Source organism: Apium graveolens, chromosome 8 (genome assembly GCF_009905375.1).
Source record: "Apium graveolens cultivar Ventura chromosome 8, ASM990537v1, whole genome shotgun sequence".
NCBI lineage: Eukaryota > Viridiplantae > Streptophyta > Magnoliopsida > Apiales > Apiaceae > Apium > Apium graveolens.
The window spans coordinates 265,781,158-265,795,894 of record NC_133654.1 but is presented as its reverse complement, the minus strand read 5'-3'; the positions used below and the strand labels follow the sequence as shown (position 1 = coordinate 265,795,894).

The following is a 14,737-nucleotide window of genomic DNA, read 5'->3' as shown; positions in this document are numbered from 1 at the left end:
AAAAAATTATGTAAATAATTCATTGGGACGGAGAGAGTAAGCTTTTTTGAATAATTTGGCTTACACGTCACTTCTAAAAACTTCCGGGATGATGAGTAAGCTTTTTTGAATAATTTGGCTTACACGTCACTTCTAAAAACTTCCGGGATGAGCAAAAATCGAATTCAGAACCCGGGATAACAAGAAATAAGTCCTTGTAACTTGAGTATAAATTTGGCATGACATGTATTAATCAGTAATAACACATTTCTCTGAATTTTGATCTCGTTCTAAAATAAACCGAAAAAAATAGATATTTTTTCCTTTCACAATTAGAGGTGTAGAGAGATACAATAGGAGCCATACACATTGTTTACACACCAAAAAACAAGCAATGAAATTAATACAAAAATAGGATTATTCATAAATTTTTTGCATGGCTTTGCATGCACTCCGGTAAGCTTTGCATGCCAAAACTTGCGGTACACGACTCATTTCAATTTGTAACATGCATGCATGTCCTTATATAAATCCGCTCTGTTTATTTTAACTCATCAATAAAGAAGAGTTGAATAATAAATTTTAGAATTAAAAAAAATGGCGCGTCAATTTGTCTTTGTTGCCACTCTTGTTGTTTTGATTGCAGTTGGAATGGCTATTACAGCCTCCGCTTCGATGGCGAAACCTACTCGAAAGTTGGCGAATATGCCGCAAGTGTTTGATTTTACTAGCGGGATTGATCTAAGTGCAGACCCTCCTGAATCGGCATCGGCAGATGCTCCTAGTTCTGGTTCCGATTCCGGTTCTGGTTCCGATTTTGGTTCTGATTTGGGCTCTGGTTCCGGTTCCGGTGCGAGTTCAGGTAAGCCATCTGTTTCGAGTAAGAATTCCGGTCCCGGGATGCTTTCGGGATCGGGGTCCGGTTCAGGTTTGGGTTCTGGTTCCGGTTCCATCGGTTCCCGTTCTGGCGGGCCCGGTTCCGGTTTAGGTTCCTCTGGTTCCGGTCTAGGTTCCAAATCCAATTCTGATTTAGGTTCCGATTCTGGAGCTGATTTTGGTTTGGGTCCCAAATCTGGATCCGATTCCGGTTCCGGAGGTCCCGGTTCTGGATCCGGTTTAGGTTCGGGTTCTGGATCTGATTTAGGTTCGGGTTCCGGTCCCAAATCAGGTTCGGGTGCTCCCGGTTCTAAGCCAGAATCTGGTTCCGGTTCCGGTTCCGGCTCGAATCCCAAATCTAATCTTAATTCTAATTCCGGTTCCGGAATTCCTTCAAAATCTCTTGGTTCTCATTCTTCTAGTCCCGGTTCCGGATCTGATACGGATTCCGATACAGTTAAATCTGATTTTAGTTACCGTTCATTTATCGCAGATGGACCAAGCGCAGCCAGTGACATTCAGGCGGATCCAAGTGACAGTGATGCCACCGGAGACACAGCAACTTCAAAAAAATAAATAATGCATAGTATTCAATACTAATATTTACATGGTTTCAATAATATTTGCTCAAGCTGGTGCATGTACACATTTAGCCATCACCACACCTATACAATCCTCCCCTACAATCATGTATGTATAAATTTTGTATATGAATAATGTAATGTACATGTTTTTACATGAAAAAGAAGCTCTTTGAGCTTATGTAATAGAGAAAGATGTTTGCTAGAGTTGTATCACACACTCATTGTTCTGTAACTTGTAATAATTTGTAATAAAATCTCTCTCTCTCTCTCTCTCTCTCCCTCTCCCTCCTTTTAAACAACTGTTTTAAGTAAAATCTCTCCCTCTCTCTCCTTATAAATTAACTTAATTAGCTTCACCTTTTAAACATCTTTTTAAGTAGAGTTAAAGTTTAAACTCATCCAAAAATAACCCCCAGTGAACAGACTGTTAAAGGTAAGTAAACAACTTTCTTAAAATTCAAGGACAAGCTAATATAAAAATATAAATTTTGATTATACAGACTATCATTTTTTATTATTAATTTAATCATAAATTCAAGTAGCCAGATATTTTCACAACAACATTTGACTATGTCTTGCTATCCATCTAATCTAATACATACAACTTACATGTGTACATACATATAAGTTTGAATGGTTCCGCTCACTTTACTCTGTTAGTCTTCATTCTAACATATTCTCAAGATTTTTTAACTTGTCTTCTCAAGTTGTAACTGATTAACTCAACAACTTGTCTTCTCTTTTCTTGTAAGTCTTTTTCATTACATGTTTTATTTCTTGCATAGTATAACAACCATGTGTGTGTACTAATCCTCTCAATTGTCTTATTCTAATGCACCCTTTTTCTTAGTATATATTTGTACACTTTTGTTGAATGTTTAGTCCTCTTGTAATAGCTCCGTTTCAAGATTTTTAGTGGGTTATTATTTGTTTTTGTTTTTATTGCAGTTTTCAATTAGTATTCAATTGGTATTCAATTAAAGGTGTGATTTTTAACTAGTTGTTTTGATAAAGGTGTGATTTTTACTAGTTGGTTTTGATAAAGGTGTGATTTTTACTAGTTGGTGTTGATAAAGGTGTGATTTTTACAAGTTGGTGTGATAAAGACAGAGAGTTTGGTCAAGGGTTTTAGGTGAATGAATAGAAAGTAGACTAAAATTAAAGATTGACTACAAGTTGATAGTATGACTTTCTTGGAATGATCCTCAAAGGGGTTTGATTGGTTTAGTTTTTTTAAAGATTATTTTGTGTTGAAGATGTTAAGTGTGGAAGATAATGATAGGCGTGGTAGTCGGAAAACGTATTCCCGGTCAGCTTCGTGGTCTGACAGATCACCGACTAATCCCATTCCTAGACCACAGTTGAATAACAAGGCGCGTGCTTGTTTGCCGCCTCTTCAGCCTTTAGCAATTTCAAGACCGAAGGCTGAGGAGTGGCCTAGAGCTGGATCGGATGATCTTGGTGTTTGGCCTAATCCTACTACCCCAGGTGTGGGGGTTGGGATGGTTAAGGTACCTTGGAACAACTCGGAGCAATCACCTAGAGAATTTGAGTTTAGGAGAGATAAGATTGCTTTTTTCGAGAAAGATTGCTCGAGGATTGCTGATCATGTGTATTTGGGAAGTGATGCAGTTGCTAAGAATCGGGAAATACTCCGGCAGAATGGTATTACCCATGTGCTAAATTGTGTTGGATTTGTTTGTCCAGAGTATTTTAAGAGTGATTTGGTGTACAAGACACTTTGGTTGAGGGACAGCCCCACAGAGGATATTACTAGTATTTTGTATGATGTTTTTGATTACTTCGAAGATGTTCGAGAACAAGGTGGGCGCGTTCTTGTCCATTGTTGCCAGGGGGTCTCTAGATCAACCTCTTTAGTTATTGCATATCTCATGTGGAAAAATGGGCAGAGCTTTGAGGATGCATTTCAACATGTTAAGGCAGCAAGAGGCGTGGCTAATCCAAATATGGGTTTTGCTTGCCAGCTTTTGCAATGTCAGAAGCGGGTGCATGCCATTCCTGCAAGCCCAAATTCAGTGTTAAGGATGTATAGGATGGCACCTCATTCCCCATATGATCCGCTTCATCTTGTACCAAAATTGTTGAGTCACCCTCGTGCTGATGCTCTTGATTCTCGTGGAGCATTTATTGTTCATGTTCCTTCAATTATATATCTTTGGATTGGACAGGGCTGTGTTTCAGTTATGTCAGACAGTGCCAGGACAGCTGCCTTGCAGGTTATTCGATATGAAAAGGCACAGGGTTTCATTTCAATTATTAGAGAAGGTGAAGAATCATCTGAATTTTGGAGTGCTCTTCAGATTGGGGCAGATACGCAAGAGGGTAGACCGTCTTCTGGAAGTGATGAGGAAGCTGCTTTGATTCGTCAATTAATTGGTCAAAGAAAGGTTAATGACTATGATTTAGATTTTGATATCTTTCATCAAGCATCCTCCGGAGGTGTTGTTCCACCTTCTGCATTATTTAGAGCTGGATCAGAGACAAGTCTTCCTGCTAGAGAAAATGGCTGGGGCAGATTAAGGCGGAAGTTTGCAAATGGTATAATGAAAGAATTTATAGCTTCATCTAAGTTGAGCTCTGATACACCTGAGTCAAGTGATACATCAGATATGGCTATGGATACAAGTGTAGAAGTTGAGTCTCCAGTTTCTTCTTTGACAGCCAGAAGCCTTGATCAAATTAGTGATAACCGTACAGAAAATACTAATATTATTCCTGGTCCTTTATCTTCACCATCACCCCGGCACATTTCTTCTTTTCATGTTAACAATTCGAAGTTTAGTGCTTTGTCTCCTTCACTCTCACCTTCAACCTCTGATTATTCTAGTCCGTTTACTTTCTCGCCTTCATCATCCAACTGGTCCGACTTGTCATATCCATCAGCTCAGCCTTCGCCCTCTGGATTGGGACCTACTGATTTGTACGAGGCTAAGAAAGATTCCTTGGAAGAAAATGCCTTCTCTTCAAGTTATGCTTTCAAGAATACTTATTTTCCATGCAAGGGAACATCCCCATCCATCGCAGAGCGAAGAGGAACTTACCCTCCCCCTCAAATGATGTTACCTTCACTTGATAAGGTGCCACAAAAACAGGCAAATCTGCCAAGGTCATGGTCATTTTCTTCATTCAGATTTGATAATGACTTGACGAGTGATACTGAGTGTATCTATACTGAACCGAAGGCTGATGTTACCGTTGCTGATGGATTTCAGAATCCTGAGGAAGGTGAGAATAGCCTCTTCCATACTCCATCAAGTGATATGGTCGAAGATATTGCAGAAGCAACTAGCTCAGTTCTTTATCAGTGGCCTAGCATGAATGAAGTTCAGAGGGAACACTTTGAGCTTAATTCTGAGTCCGTGTATTTAATCTTTGTGCCAGATTTGGGATTCAGTTTGAATTCACGCGATGTTATATATATCTGGGTGGGGCAGGAAGTTTCATCTGATGAAAAAGTTCAAACAATGGATTGTGATGGCATGTGTGAGGATGGCGACATCCAGTGGGAAGCCATTGGTTACAACTTCATTGCTAATAAGAAATTGGCAGCAGACTCCATAGTTCAGGTATTTTGTTGAACCTTCGAGTTATGTTCTTGACTATCAATTCTTTGGCATGGTATGGAGTTTGTATAATATAATCAGTATCAGACATCATCCTGCCCTAAAAGATGGGCTTCAGTAAATTGTACCTACTAAAAAATGAATGTTAATAAATTTGGAGGATATTAGTGCAGACTAACAATGTGTCACACTCAAATGGATTGTTAAAGAGATCTGGTTAAGGTCTTATTCATATTTCATTATTTTTTTCTGGGTTATACTGTGTATCTTAGAATGTAAGGATTATCCTTCTATCTTCTTCCAAATCCCTTGATACATGTTTGTTGAGGTGGACATAACTTGATGTTGGTCATGCAATGTGCAGGTAGTCAAAGAAGGTGAGGAGCCCGAACGACTCCTTGAGCATCTTAACTGTTTCTCGTTTCACAAGGCAAAAGAGCAATCTAACAACTGACTCTACGAAAGGTGCAAAATCATTTGAAGTTCACGCGGCTAAATTCTGTTCTGCTATATATATTGCTGAAGAACCTGCTGTAATTTATTTCTGAAAACGCAAGTGCATTCCAAGCATGACAAAGTTAAAATGTTCTGCTTGTGTGTTGAAGAATCTGATGTTGAAGTTCAGGAAAAATTATGCACAGGCAACATGTTGCTGTATAACAAGATACAAATGAGTAGCTTCTCTTCTGATTTAAGAACATGTAAACTGTTTACATATTTGTCCTCTTGAACACTTCCAACAGAAGATATTTATCTCCACTGCAAGTCATGATAATTGAGCAATTAGCTAATATATATGCCTTTAAATAGATGGAGAAGATGCCTTGACAAAACTTTCAATTGCACATCTTTACATTTGGAATTCTTAGTAAAGAGTTATGTCCATATGCTCTCTAGCTGCTGCTTCATTTTCTTTTATTAAGTATTCTTTTATCAAGTATTGCCGACGGAGGCGCTCGCCATCCAAAACTCTGATATAATCGTGAAATTAGTATTAAAATTTATGAAAAAAAAATTATATATTAATATATTTAGTACTAAAATATTGTTATTTCTAAATTTCGCCCTCAAAAATATATAATTTTTTTTATCGTAGGTAACTTACAGCTGCTACCCTTCGGGTGCACACTAGGTAAACACTACGGGTTTATGTGCAAACCACTTCAAACGGGTGACCAAGAGAATAATTATCCCCTCTTTAACCAACTAAACCAACCCTGGCTAAATTTTATGAATATAGTTATAAAATTTATAAAATTAATGATATTTACAATAGTTATGAATTTAGATATGTGAATTTAAGTATATTTATATATATTGAAATGGTTAAAATAACTTTTATTAATTTATTTAATATATAATAAATTATAAAATATATTAGCTACTCCGCAAAAAAAAATCGCCCCCGCAAGCTCCAGTTTCTAGCTCCGTCCCTGATTGCCGTTATGGGGGTGTGTTTTTTTATACTTGATAAATAAATGCTATATAAACAAAAAACAAATTAAACAGTAAACTACGATTAAGGAACCTAACCTAACAGTTAATATTTAAACAAAAACCCTCCAGCCTCCTAGAGTGCTAAGCAATACAAGAGGACATGGTCAAAAACAGTGGTCATTATGTGAACTACACTAACCAAACATAGATAACATGCAGAATGATATCATTAGACAAATAAGACATGGCTTAAAACAAAAGGATGAAATTAAGAAACAGTTGTACAGAAACTGCATCCTGATTTTCTTCCAGAAGTTGAGGAAAAAGTGCAAAAAGTTTCAAAGTAGATGGGTTCTAGCAAGGGGAAGAGGGCACTAAGGACGCATTTAGTACACATCATTACGCATCATATTAAATGTTCATTTTCCTTGTTTTGATCGAAGACGAGCCATTGTTGGACCAAGTGCGCTGCCTCTCCATGCTCTATATGACGGGGCCCTCTTTTTCGACGCTCCCTCACTCCAAGTACTCCAACCGTTGTCATCGGACAACTCTGCCTTCTTAGTAGTCAGGTCCTTAGTGAAGTGATCCCACAGATTTACCTCTCCATTGCCTGCAAACAGATGATCCATCTTAATATATATGTTTCATGGTTGCTGCTTGTGAACCAATATCAAGTCCTCAAAAACAGTAGGCTATACCTTTGTCAGGTGTCTGTTTTTGTTTATCATCGGACAAAATCAATGTGGCATTCTCATTGCCAATGGTTTCTTCACCAACTTTGACAGTTGCATCTTTTCCAGAATTTGTGTCATTAAGCTTGACAAGACGAACGTCAATAAGTGCTCGAAAATCTATCTGCATATGGAAGATTATTAGAAACTATCAACTGGTTTCTGCTGGAAGCCAGTCAGTATTAAGTAAATTACAATCCAGACTATATGAAACATTAGTTAGTAAAATCAGAGGGTTGTAATTAGCAAAAAGTTCATGTTTAACAGTAGAGTGAGACCTCCAAAGATCCATCCTCCTTGTAAAGGGAGATATCTTGCTGTGATGCAGACTCGTCTTCATCTAACTTCTCAAGAACAACCGGATATTGTGGAACAGGCGCTAGCATGATTGCTTTGGATTCGGGTTTGTACCACAATACTCTTCCAACCTAAGTCATTATTTGTTAGAACTGTTAAACATTCAGTCTAGATAATGGGGCAACATAGTCATAAATTACTGATAAAACATACTCGGAATTCGGAAGGCTCGGGAGTCCAGGAGGATGATAATTCCAGCAGACGATATGCAATCACGGAACCTTCCTGCAAATTTCACAAGTCAGCAAGCAAATGTTGATGTACTTAGGAGCTTTACTCGGGAGTAAAATGAATACAAATATCAAAAAAATAAAGAGAGGATAGAGACCTTTGGCCAGTTGCCAGGAAGTGGAGGAAGTTCATTAAATTCAATAGGAGAGCTAATAACAATGTCTTTTCCGAGATTGTGTGTATCAGAATGATCTCCATTGATGCTAACATTATCATTTCTTTGATTAGATGAAGTCTTTTCAGTACCCCATTTCTGCCCTTGCTTCTTGCTAGTGATTCCATTCCACAGAGTTTCCTGGAGTACAACCACAGGATAATTTATTAATGGAAATGTGACACCAAGCCATGATGGAAAAGATAGAAAACTCTACTATAAAGCGATGAACGTAAGAAGACTGATTCTAAACTAATGCATAACAAGTAAAATAACAAAGTAGGTGAAAACCATCCCCTATGGCTAAAGCAAAGTTGATCAAGAATTATTCTCTTAAACAATTTGCTTACATAATGCACTATCTTTATTAAGTGATGGAAACATTTCTGCTCCCATCTACTTTCCACCAATTAAAATCTCATGACTATACCATTCTCAGCAAGCTTAAAAACTGCACATGCAAACAATGAGACATGGCCCCTTTTATTTCCCACTATTCCATTTAGCCGCTACATCAAGAATGGTCTCATGTTCTTCAAACTTCTCAATCTAGAAACATATCCCCACCCTACTTTTAGCTCTTAGCTATCATAAATTTTTCTCTCCCTGGTTCCTTTTGGTTTCATTTGAGGAAAATCCGGATCATTTGTAAACTTTTGCCTATACAGCATCAATTTAATATAGTAACCTCCTTTTCTCCTTTCTACCTTTATAATTTAAACTTGTGTCAATACAAATACATAGATAATGATCACTGCTCTCAAATGGGGAATACACGGCTGAAATAGTCGAATAAATATAATCACATGTATAATTTGAACTTTTAGTAAAATATGTGGCAACAAAGAAGTCTACTATACACCAACGAGAAAGAGAAAAACAGATACAAATAGACAGGAGAACTATACCACAGGTACATGAGTTTCCCGAACAGCTTCATCTGCATCAGTCAGAACTATATATCAACATTCAGCTCACATATCTATGAATGCATCACTAAAATTTATAACTTTACCATATTAAAAAAAGTATTGGTTCATTGAACACCCTTAGTTAGGAATGTAAACCAGCAGAATACTTTCGAATACCCATGTTATCATGCTCAAATTGAATCCTTAGTTATAGACTTATATTGCTCACAATTAGCTAGGATTCAAATCTCATTAAATTTTAGAGCTCGTATTCGACTTATTTGAATTTATAATATAACTCGACTGAGCTTGTAATTTTTTTTCTAAAGTGTTCTAATCCTCAAATCAATTTTAGTCGAACTCTTTATGATATGTTTCAAAAAAAATTGAAAATTTTAAATAATTAAATATATTTATATTTTAAACATCGAACTTTTATTCCAACGCAACTAAAAATTTACAAATGAAGTGGAAAATATTAAACAGATGTAGATCTACTAGAACCATTTACACAACGAGGTTGGGGACTGAAGTGTTGAGATAAGTGATAGATAGTAATCCATAAGTGCTTCCGTCAAACTATAATTATGGGATTTCCCCTAGATAAGCTCGAATTATGAAATATGAATTGGTTAAAAGATTGATTAATTCTCCGTGCATATTACCCAATGCAGTGAGGCGCAATAGGGAATAGGGCTGACGGAGCTTAAGCGCAAAGCGTATTGTAAATTATTTGTATTAACATGACAAAATAAAAGATTTTACACAATTTAAAAGCAACAACTTCGTCTAAAATAGCCTAGTTCAAGTAGTGAGTAGTCTGTAGTTGAGTATATACAACATTTAAAAAAACACACATGCCAATTTGAACATAGAAAGAGAACACTATATTTTATACGAATTATACCAAGTATTTTAAATATTTTCTTATATTCATAGTTGTAAATTTAAAGCAACAAAATGTTTGTGTATCTATCAATGTATATATTTAATATTATAAATATATAGTTTATGAGATCCCTTTCAAGAAAAACTATAGATACCATTTTTCTTCCCAGCGCAACAAGCGGTGAAAAAGTGTTTGTAATCGTGCTTTGGCATTACGATGTGATTTTTCTTGAAGCAAAGAGGAAATCCACTACTTTGTTGGATTAAGCCATCAGGATGTTAGAGGGACACTAAATTTCATGATATTGAATGTTGAAATTACAAGGAATGAAGCAACTCTAAGTAGAAGACATAACAAGCAAGGTATGTGCAAGATCTCAAGACAAAATACAACAGGAAACAATGAATGAGTATTAGAGTCAGACCTTCGTCCAGAGGCTCAAACCGGATATGGCCTGGCCTTGCTAAGACTGGAGCACTATCTTCTTTCTTATATTGATGATATCCTTCATGCGACTGCTTCCAATGCAGCTGCAATAACGACATTTCAAAATTTTCAATAGATTTTCTTAAATAGTTCAGAAAATGGGTTAATGAGCTTCTGCTACTCACGAGTCCTTTTGATTGGCAAATAACCTCTTTCTTTTCAGCTCTAGGTCTTCTTTCCTTCTGTTTAAGCTGCAATGATAATGTACAGATATTTAATAAAAAGAACACAAAAATTGGTCAAGGAGGAATTTCCCATTAAAAATTACTCACTGGTCTTTTAGTATTGCAAACCTCCTCCTTCTTTCCAATTTTAGCCATTGCCCGCAACCATTGCCTCTTAGCCTTTTTGCGGCGGGCACTTCTACTTGGGAGCTGTCAATGAATATTAAAGTTTATACGGTCATTAATATGAATCGGAAAAGGAAGGTCAAAGAATGAAGATATCACCAGTCATATATATTATTATTCGAGACTAATGCTACCCGATTCTGCTGGATGTGTCCAAATTTGGATATGTGTCAAAGTGTCAGACACGGAAATAATTTTAATTTTGTATTTCCTGGCCAAAAGAAAAGTGTCGATTGTCCATAACCATGTTTAAGTGTCAAGTACCCAACATAAGTACTCAAGATGTAAAAAGAGCCGGGTACCATAGTTTAACAAATCGAATTACGATATAAGAGGTGACAGCAATGTAATAAAGAGTCGGGATAATTATTGCCAATCTCCTTTCAATGAGAAGGCCAATCCACATAAAAACCTTTTTAGTTGGAGCAGTGGAAGTTTCCGCGTTCTCTTTGTCATTCTCTTTCCGCTGATCACTACACACAAAATGACAAAAATGTATAAGAATTATCAGTTTTATAATAAATTTACCAAAAAAAATAGCGAATAATTGAGTGAGAAAAGATAAATAAATGATGACACCAATTTCTTCGAAAATAAAGATAACTAATGCATGATTCAGATATAAAGTCCAGCTTTATAATAGTCACCAACAACATACTTCCTATGTGATGTGTAGCATCCAGTCAGACACGGATATGTGAGGAAGCAGTTACAAGGGTCGTTTTAGTATCAGTGGCAGATGCATATCGCAATACAGGTTGCATTAGGGCACTGGACCCCGCTCTAAAGTTATATAATATTCAGTTTGATAAAATTAGTCATGGTCGTATAGTGGTAAATGTGGAACATTTTATGAAGAAGATGCAATGATGCATGATCAAATCATGGTAATGTTACAGAATTGAAGCTTTTGGATATATGTACACATACAAACAGGCTCGACTTCGTCAACTTGAAGTTAGAGGACGGGTCAATTTGTCAACCCGTTCCACCTCAAGATCATTTATGCTTTAATGGACATAAAATGCATTGTCGGAGATGTTTTTATTTATTTGCAAATGTCTCATCAAATATGTGCCACACTGTTATATCTTCTACCTCTGAACACTTTTAGAAGATTCATCAGAGCTACTACTGTCAGTACTTTCTGAAACATTCTCTTTATCTGGTTTGGTCTTTGTACTAATTGATTTTTCTTTCCTGATATGACTCTTTCCCACTAAAACTCCATCATCATGTCTGCCCTTACTCTTGTTTGAGCGCTCATCCTTTTTGGCACCATCAGGAACTGCCGATTTATGTTTCTTTTTCCTGTAATTGAAGGAATCAAACAATTGAAAAACAAACCCTATAAGAGTAGAAGGATAGCTACATTCACAAATCACAACTGATGTGTACTTATATATGAATCACAGTAATATGTGTTCGTCAGAAACAGACTGCCGCACATACTTTGAGCCCACAAGTCTTTCACATGCTTTTCTTTTCTTTGAACGTGCATTTCCATCTGCCGTATTTTCTATTGCATCCGCATCTTCATCCTCTTCAGAATCACTTTGGTAGCCCCCTGTTTCCTTATTAAATTCTTCATTTGCTAAAAGTTGCACACCTTTTACAATTCCTTGTTCCTCGGCTGAGCCATTCTTATCAGTTACTTTGGCAACATTAGATGACTTGCTTCCTTTCTTCTTCACACTGATACATACGGAGTATAAATCATAATTACCATCAACAAATGACTCAAAATAGTAAAGAATGCCAAGTAAACCGAATCAAAACTAACCTGATAATCTCTTTATCTTTCAAAAAACAAGTGGATTCAAATGGTGGCAACACAAAGCCATCCATCTGCAACAAAAACAACACCACACTCATTCTAATATCAATGACCACAACACCCGAAATCCTATTCACAAAACACACCACGCATGCACATTTCTTAAATAAATTAAAAAATCAAACAAGGATGAGTCCTACAATGAGCCGTTAATTTACAAACAATCAAAACTAAAGAGGCATTTTTTTAATTCAATATCAAGCATCTTTTCTCAAAAAGCCCTAAACTTTAGCAATTATATGTACCAATGTGACACTGTAAAAGCCAGCCCCGATTCAAGAAATCGAAAAGACCAAGTCACCACAAATACATTTACAGAACAAACCATTCATACATTGAATGCAACACACATATGTCTAATAGAAGGGGAGAGAGAGAGAGAGAGGGAGAGAGAGAGAGAGGGAGAGCGAGGGGGAGCGAGAGGGAGAGGGAGAGAGGGGGAGTGAGGGAGGGGGAGAGAGGGAGAGGGAGAGGGAGGGGGAGAGAGAGAGAGAGAGAGAGAGAGAGAGAGAGAGAGATTTACAGAGAGAACAATCCCATTTGGGCAAGATTGATGAAGACCAAAAAGGTGCAGGAGATGGTCACAAAGCTGAGAAAAGTTGGGAAGCTGATTGGGTTTAAGAAGAAACCAGCTTTGCTGCAACCCTTGTGATCTTTGAGACTTGCTTAGAATGTGTTCATCTTCAAAAATCAAACGAACCCTCAAATTGCTATCCATCAAGAAACACAAAACACAAACACTAATTGTTGTTGTGTTTCAGTTGAGTTGAGTTGAGTTCACTTTAAGAAAATAAAAAACAAGGGTTTGTGTGTGGGGTTCCACCAAGAAGAACAGTCATCAGCTGTCTGGCTTTGTGTACACGAAGTGATTATAAAACCCTCTCTGGTACAAAGAGTGTACGTGGCATAGGGTATTGACTTCACACAATTTTAGGGTATTGACCACACAATTTTAGTGGAATATTGAATGTAAATTATTTAGAATTTCTACAACTTTTTCAAAGCATTATGATTTCATTTTAATATTAATTTTTGATTTTTGATTAAAAGTTATTCCCTCCGTCCCGATTTATCTGTTCAGTTTGACGTTTGCAGGTAGGTTAAGGTGCATTGACCGCATAGTTCCGTTGATTATCTTTCAACTTTTTTTAAATAAATAATCAAATCTTAAATTTTTATTCACGAAAAGAATTTTTGAAAAATAATCAACGAAACTATACGGTCAATGCACCTTAAACTACGTGTAAAAGTCAAACTGATATTAAGATATAATAGTATAGATTTTGTCAATAAATTTATTACGTGTAAGTATTAAGATATTATTTTTAATTTAAGTTTGTCATTATATATAAAATACGCTAAAAAAAGTTGATTTAAGTTATAAATGTATGAGCTTATTGTCCGCCAAATTATAACTAGAATATAATTCAATAATATTTATCATCCATTTTTAGTTAAGTAGTGTTTAGAATTTTATCATTTAACGACAACATGCGTTATGAGTTTGTAAGTTATACTAGTCAGAAAGAATAAAATAATAAAAAAGTATGATTAAACTTGCGGGCACATGTTTATAATGGGTTGATTATTAGTTTAGTTACTGGACTTGGCTTAATTTATCAAGTTGGTCCTCAAACTGAAAACGAAAAGGGATACTAAAGTTTGTGTTAACTGAGGAATTTGGTTAAAAAAACTGAAGTTCGAGGTCAGAATTAATATCTGCAGCAATGGTCTCTCGTCGTAAAAGTCGTCGTACTATGGTGATTATAATGAATCGAGGGCGAAGATCGCAATGGTGTTTGGTGATGACATATACAGTTCTCGCTTCTAACCCCTTACAATGTGTTTACGTACCTCCTTTTACAGAGGATCGATCCATACGTAGTTCTCGAAGAACAAGAAACCTGAATGGGCTTGGTTTCTCATTTCGTGTTTCAATAGGAGTTGTCGAACCAAGTTCCTATTATAACTCGAGCATTGATTTGCTTTAGGAGTGCCCAACGATGCGGCCTGGTCACAAATGCCCAAAACTCGGTTACGACTTCGGAACTTCACGGATAAGAAAACTCCCCCGCTTGTGAATATCCCATCAACTACCGCTATTTTCGCCGATCGTAACCGTAGGTATAGCCATGACTTACCGCAAATGCTAAAGTGCATCATTTCCCGCGATGAGGATAACCCGCTAAAATACAGGACAAGTGATCACAAGCGTATAAGTTCAAAGTTCGATATAACCCCAAAATCTCCTGGTGAGGACAACCCGTCGAATGCAGAATTAGGGCTCTCAGAACACATACTGAATGTTTATGATCGTTCCCCTACGAG

General features: G+C 36.7%; 3 protein-coding genes across 3 annotated transcripts; 2 read left to right on the top strand and 1 right to left on the bottom strand.

Annotated features, from left to right (window-relative positions):
* Positions 1-536: 536 nt before the first annotated feature.
* LOC141678424 (uncharacterized) lies at positions 537-1,709 on the top strand. The gene is made up of 2 exons (XM_074484740.1): positions 537-841; positions 1,349-1,709. Exons 1-2 carry the CDS (start codon positions 577-579, stop codon positions 1,429-1,431), a joined length of 348 nt encoding a protein of 115 aa, XP_074340841.1. The 5' UTR covers positions 537-576; the 3' UTR covers positions 1,432-1,709.
* Positions 1,710-2,069: 360 nt separating this feature from the next.
* On the top strand, positions 2,070-5,908 carry LOC141677234 (protein-tyrosine-phosphatase MKP1-like). The gene is made up of 2 exons (XM_074483061.1): positions 2,070-5,026; positions 5,388-5,908. Exons 1-2 carry the CDS (start codon positions 2,696-2,698, stop codon positions 5,475-5,477), a joined length of 2,421 nt encoding a protein of 806 aa, XP_074339162.1. The 5' UTR covers positions 2,070-2,695; the 3' UTR covers positions 5,478-5,908.
* Positions 5,909-6,669: 761 nt separating this feature from the next.
* LOC141678559 (coilin-like) lies at positions 6,670-13,287 on the bottom strand. The gene is made up of 14 exons (XM_074484902.1): positions 12,933-13,287; positions 12,356-12,420; positions 12,025-12,267; positions 11,671-11,883; positions 10,985-11,045; positions 10,495-10,596; positions 10,348-10,413; positions 10,161-10,266; positions 8,845-8,876; positions 7,880-8,077; positions 7,705-7,776; positions 7,473-7,622; positions 7,162-7,318; positions 6,670-7,073 (listed from the first exon to the last, which is right to left on the bottom strand). Exons 1-14 carry the CDS (start codon positions 13,125-13,127, stop codon positions 6,880-6,882), a joined length of 1,854 nt encoding a protein of 617 aa, XP_074341003.1. The 5' UTR covers positions 13,128-13,287; the 3' UTR covers positions 6,670-6,879.
* Positions 13,288-14,737: the final 1,450 nt, after the last annotated feature.

Bases quoted from the DNA above. Each gene is read 5' to 3' on its own strand.
- LOC141678559 (XM_074484902.1), bottom strand. From the start codon at position 13,127: ATGGATAGCAATTTGAGGGTTCGTTTGATTTTTGAAGATGAACACATT. The intron at 10,414-10,494 runs GTGAGTAATTTT...TTATCATTGCAG, and splicing joins TTTGCAATACTAAAAGACCA to CTTAAACAGAAGGAAAGAAG. The intron at 7,319-7,472 runs GTCTCACTCTAC...TTCCATATGCAG, and splicing joins AGGAGGATGGATCTTTGGAG to ATAGATTTTCGAGCACTTAT.
- LOC141677234 (XM_074483061.1), top strand. From the start codon at position 2,696: ATGTTAAGTGTGGAAGATAATGATAGGCGTGGTAGTCGGAAAACGTAT. The intron at 5,027-5,387 runs GTATTTTGTTGA...TGCAATGTGCAG, and splicing joins CAGCAGACTCCATAGTTCAG to GTAGTCAAAGAAGGTGAGGA.
- LOC141678424 (XM_074484740.1), top strand. From the start codon at position 577: ATGGCGCGTCAATTTGTCTTTGTTGCCACTCTTGTTGTTTTGATTGCA. The intron at 842-1,348 runs GTAAGCCATCTG...CATTTATCGCAG, and splicing joins CGGTTCCGGTGCGAGTTCAG to ATGGACCAAGCGCAGCCAGT.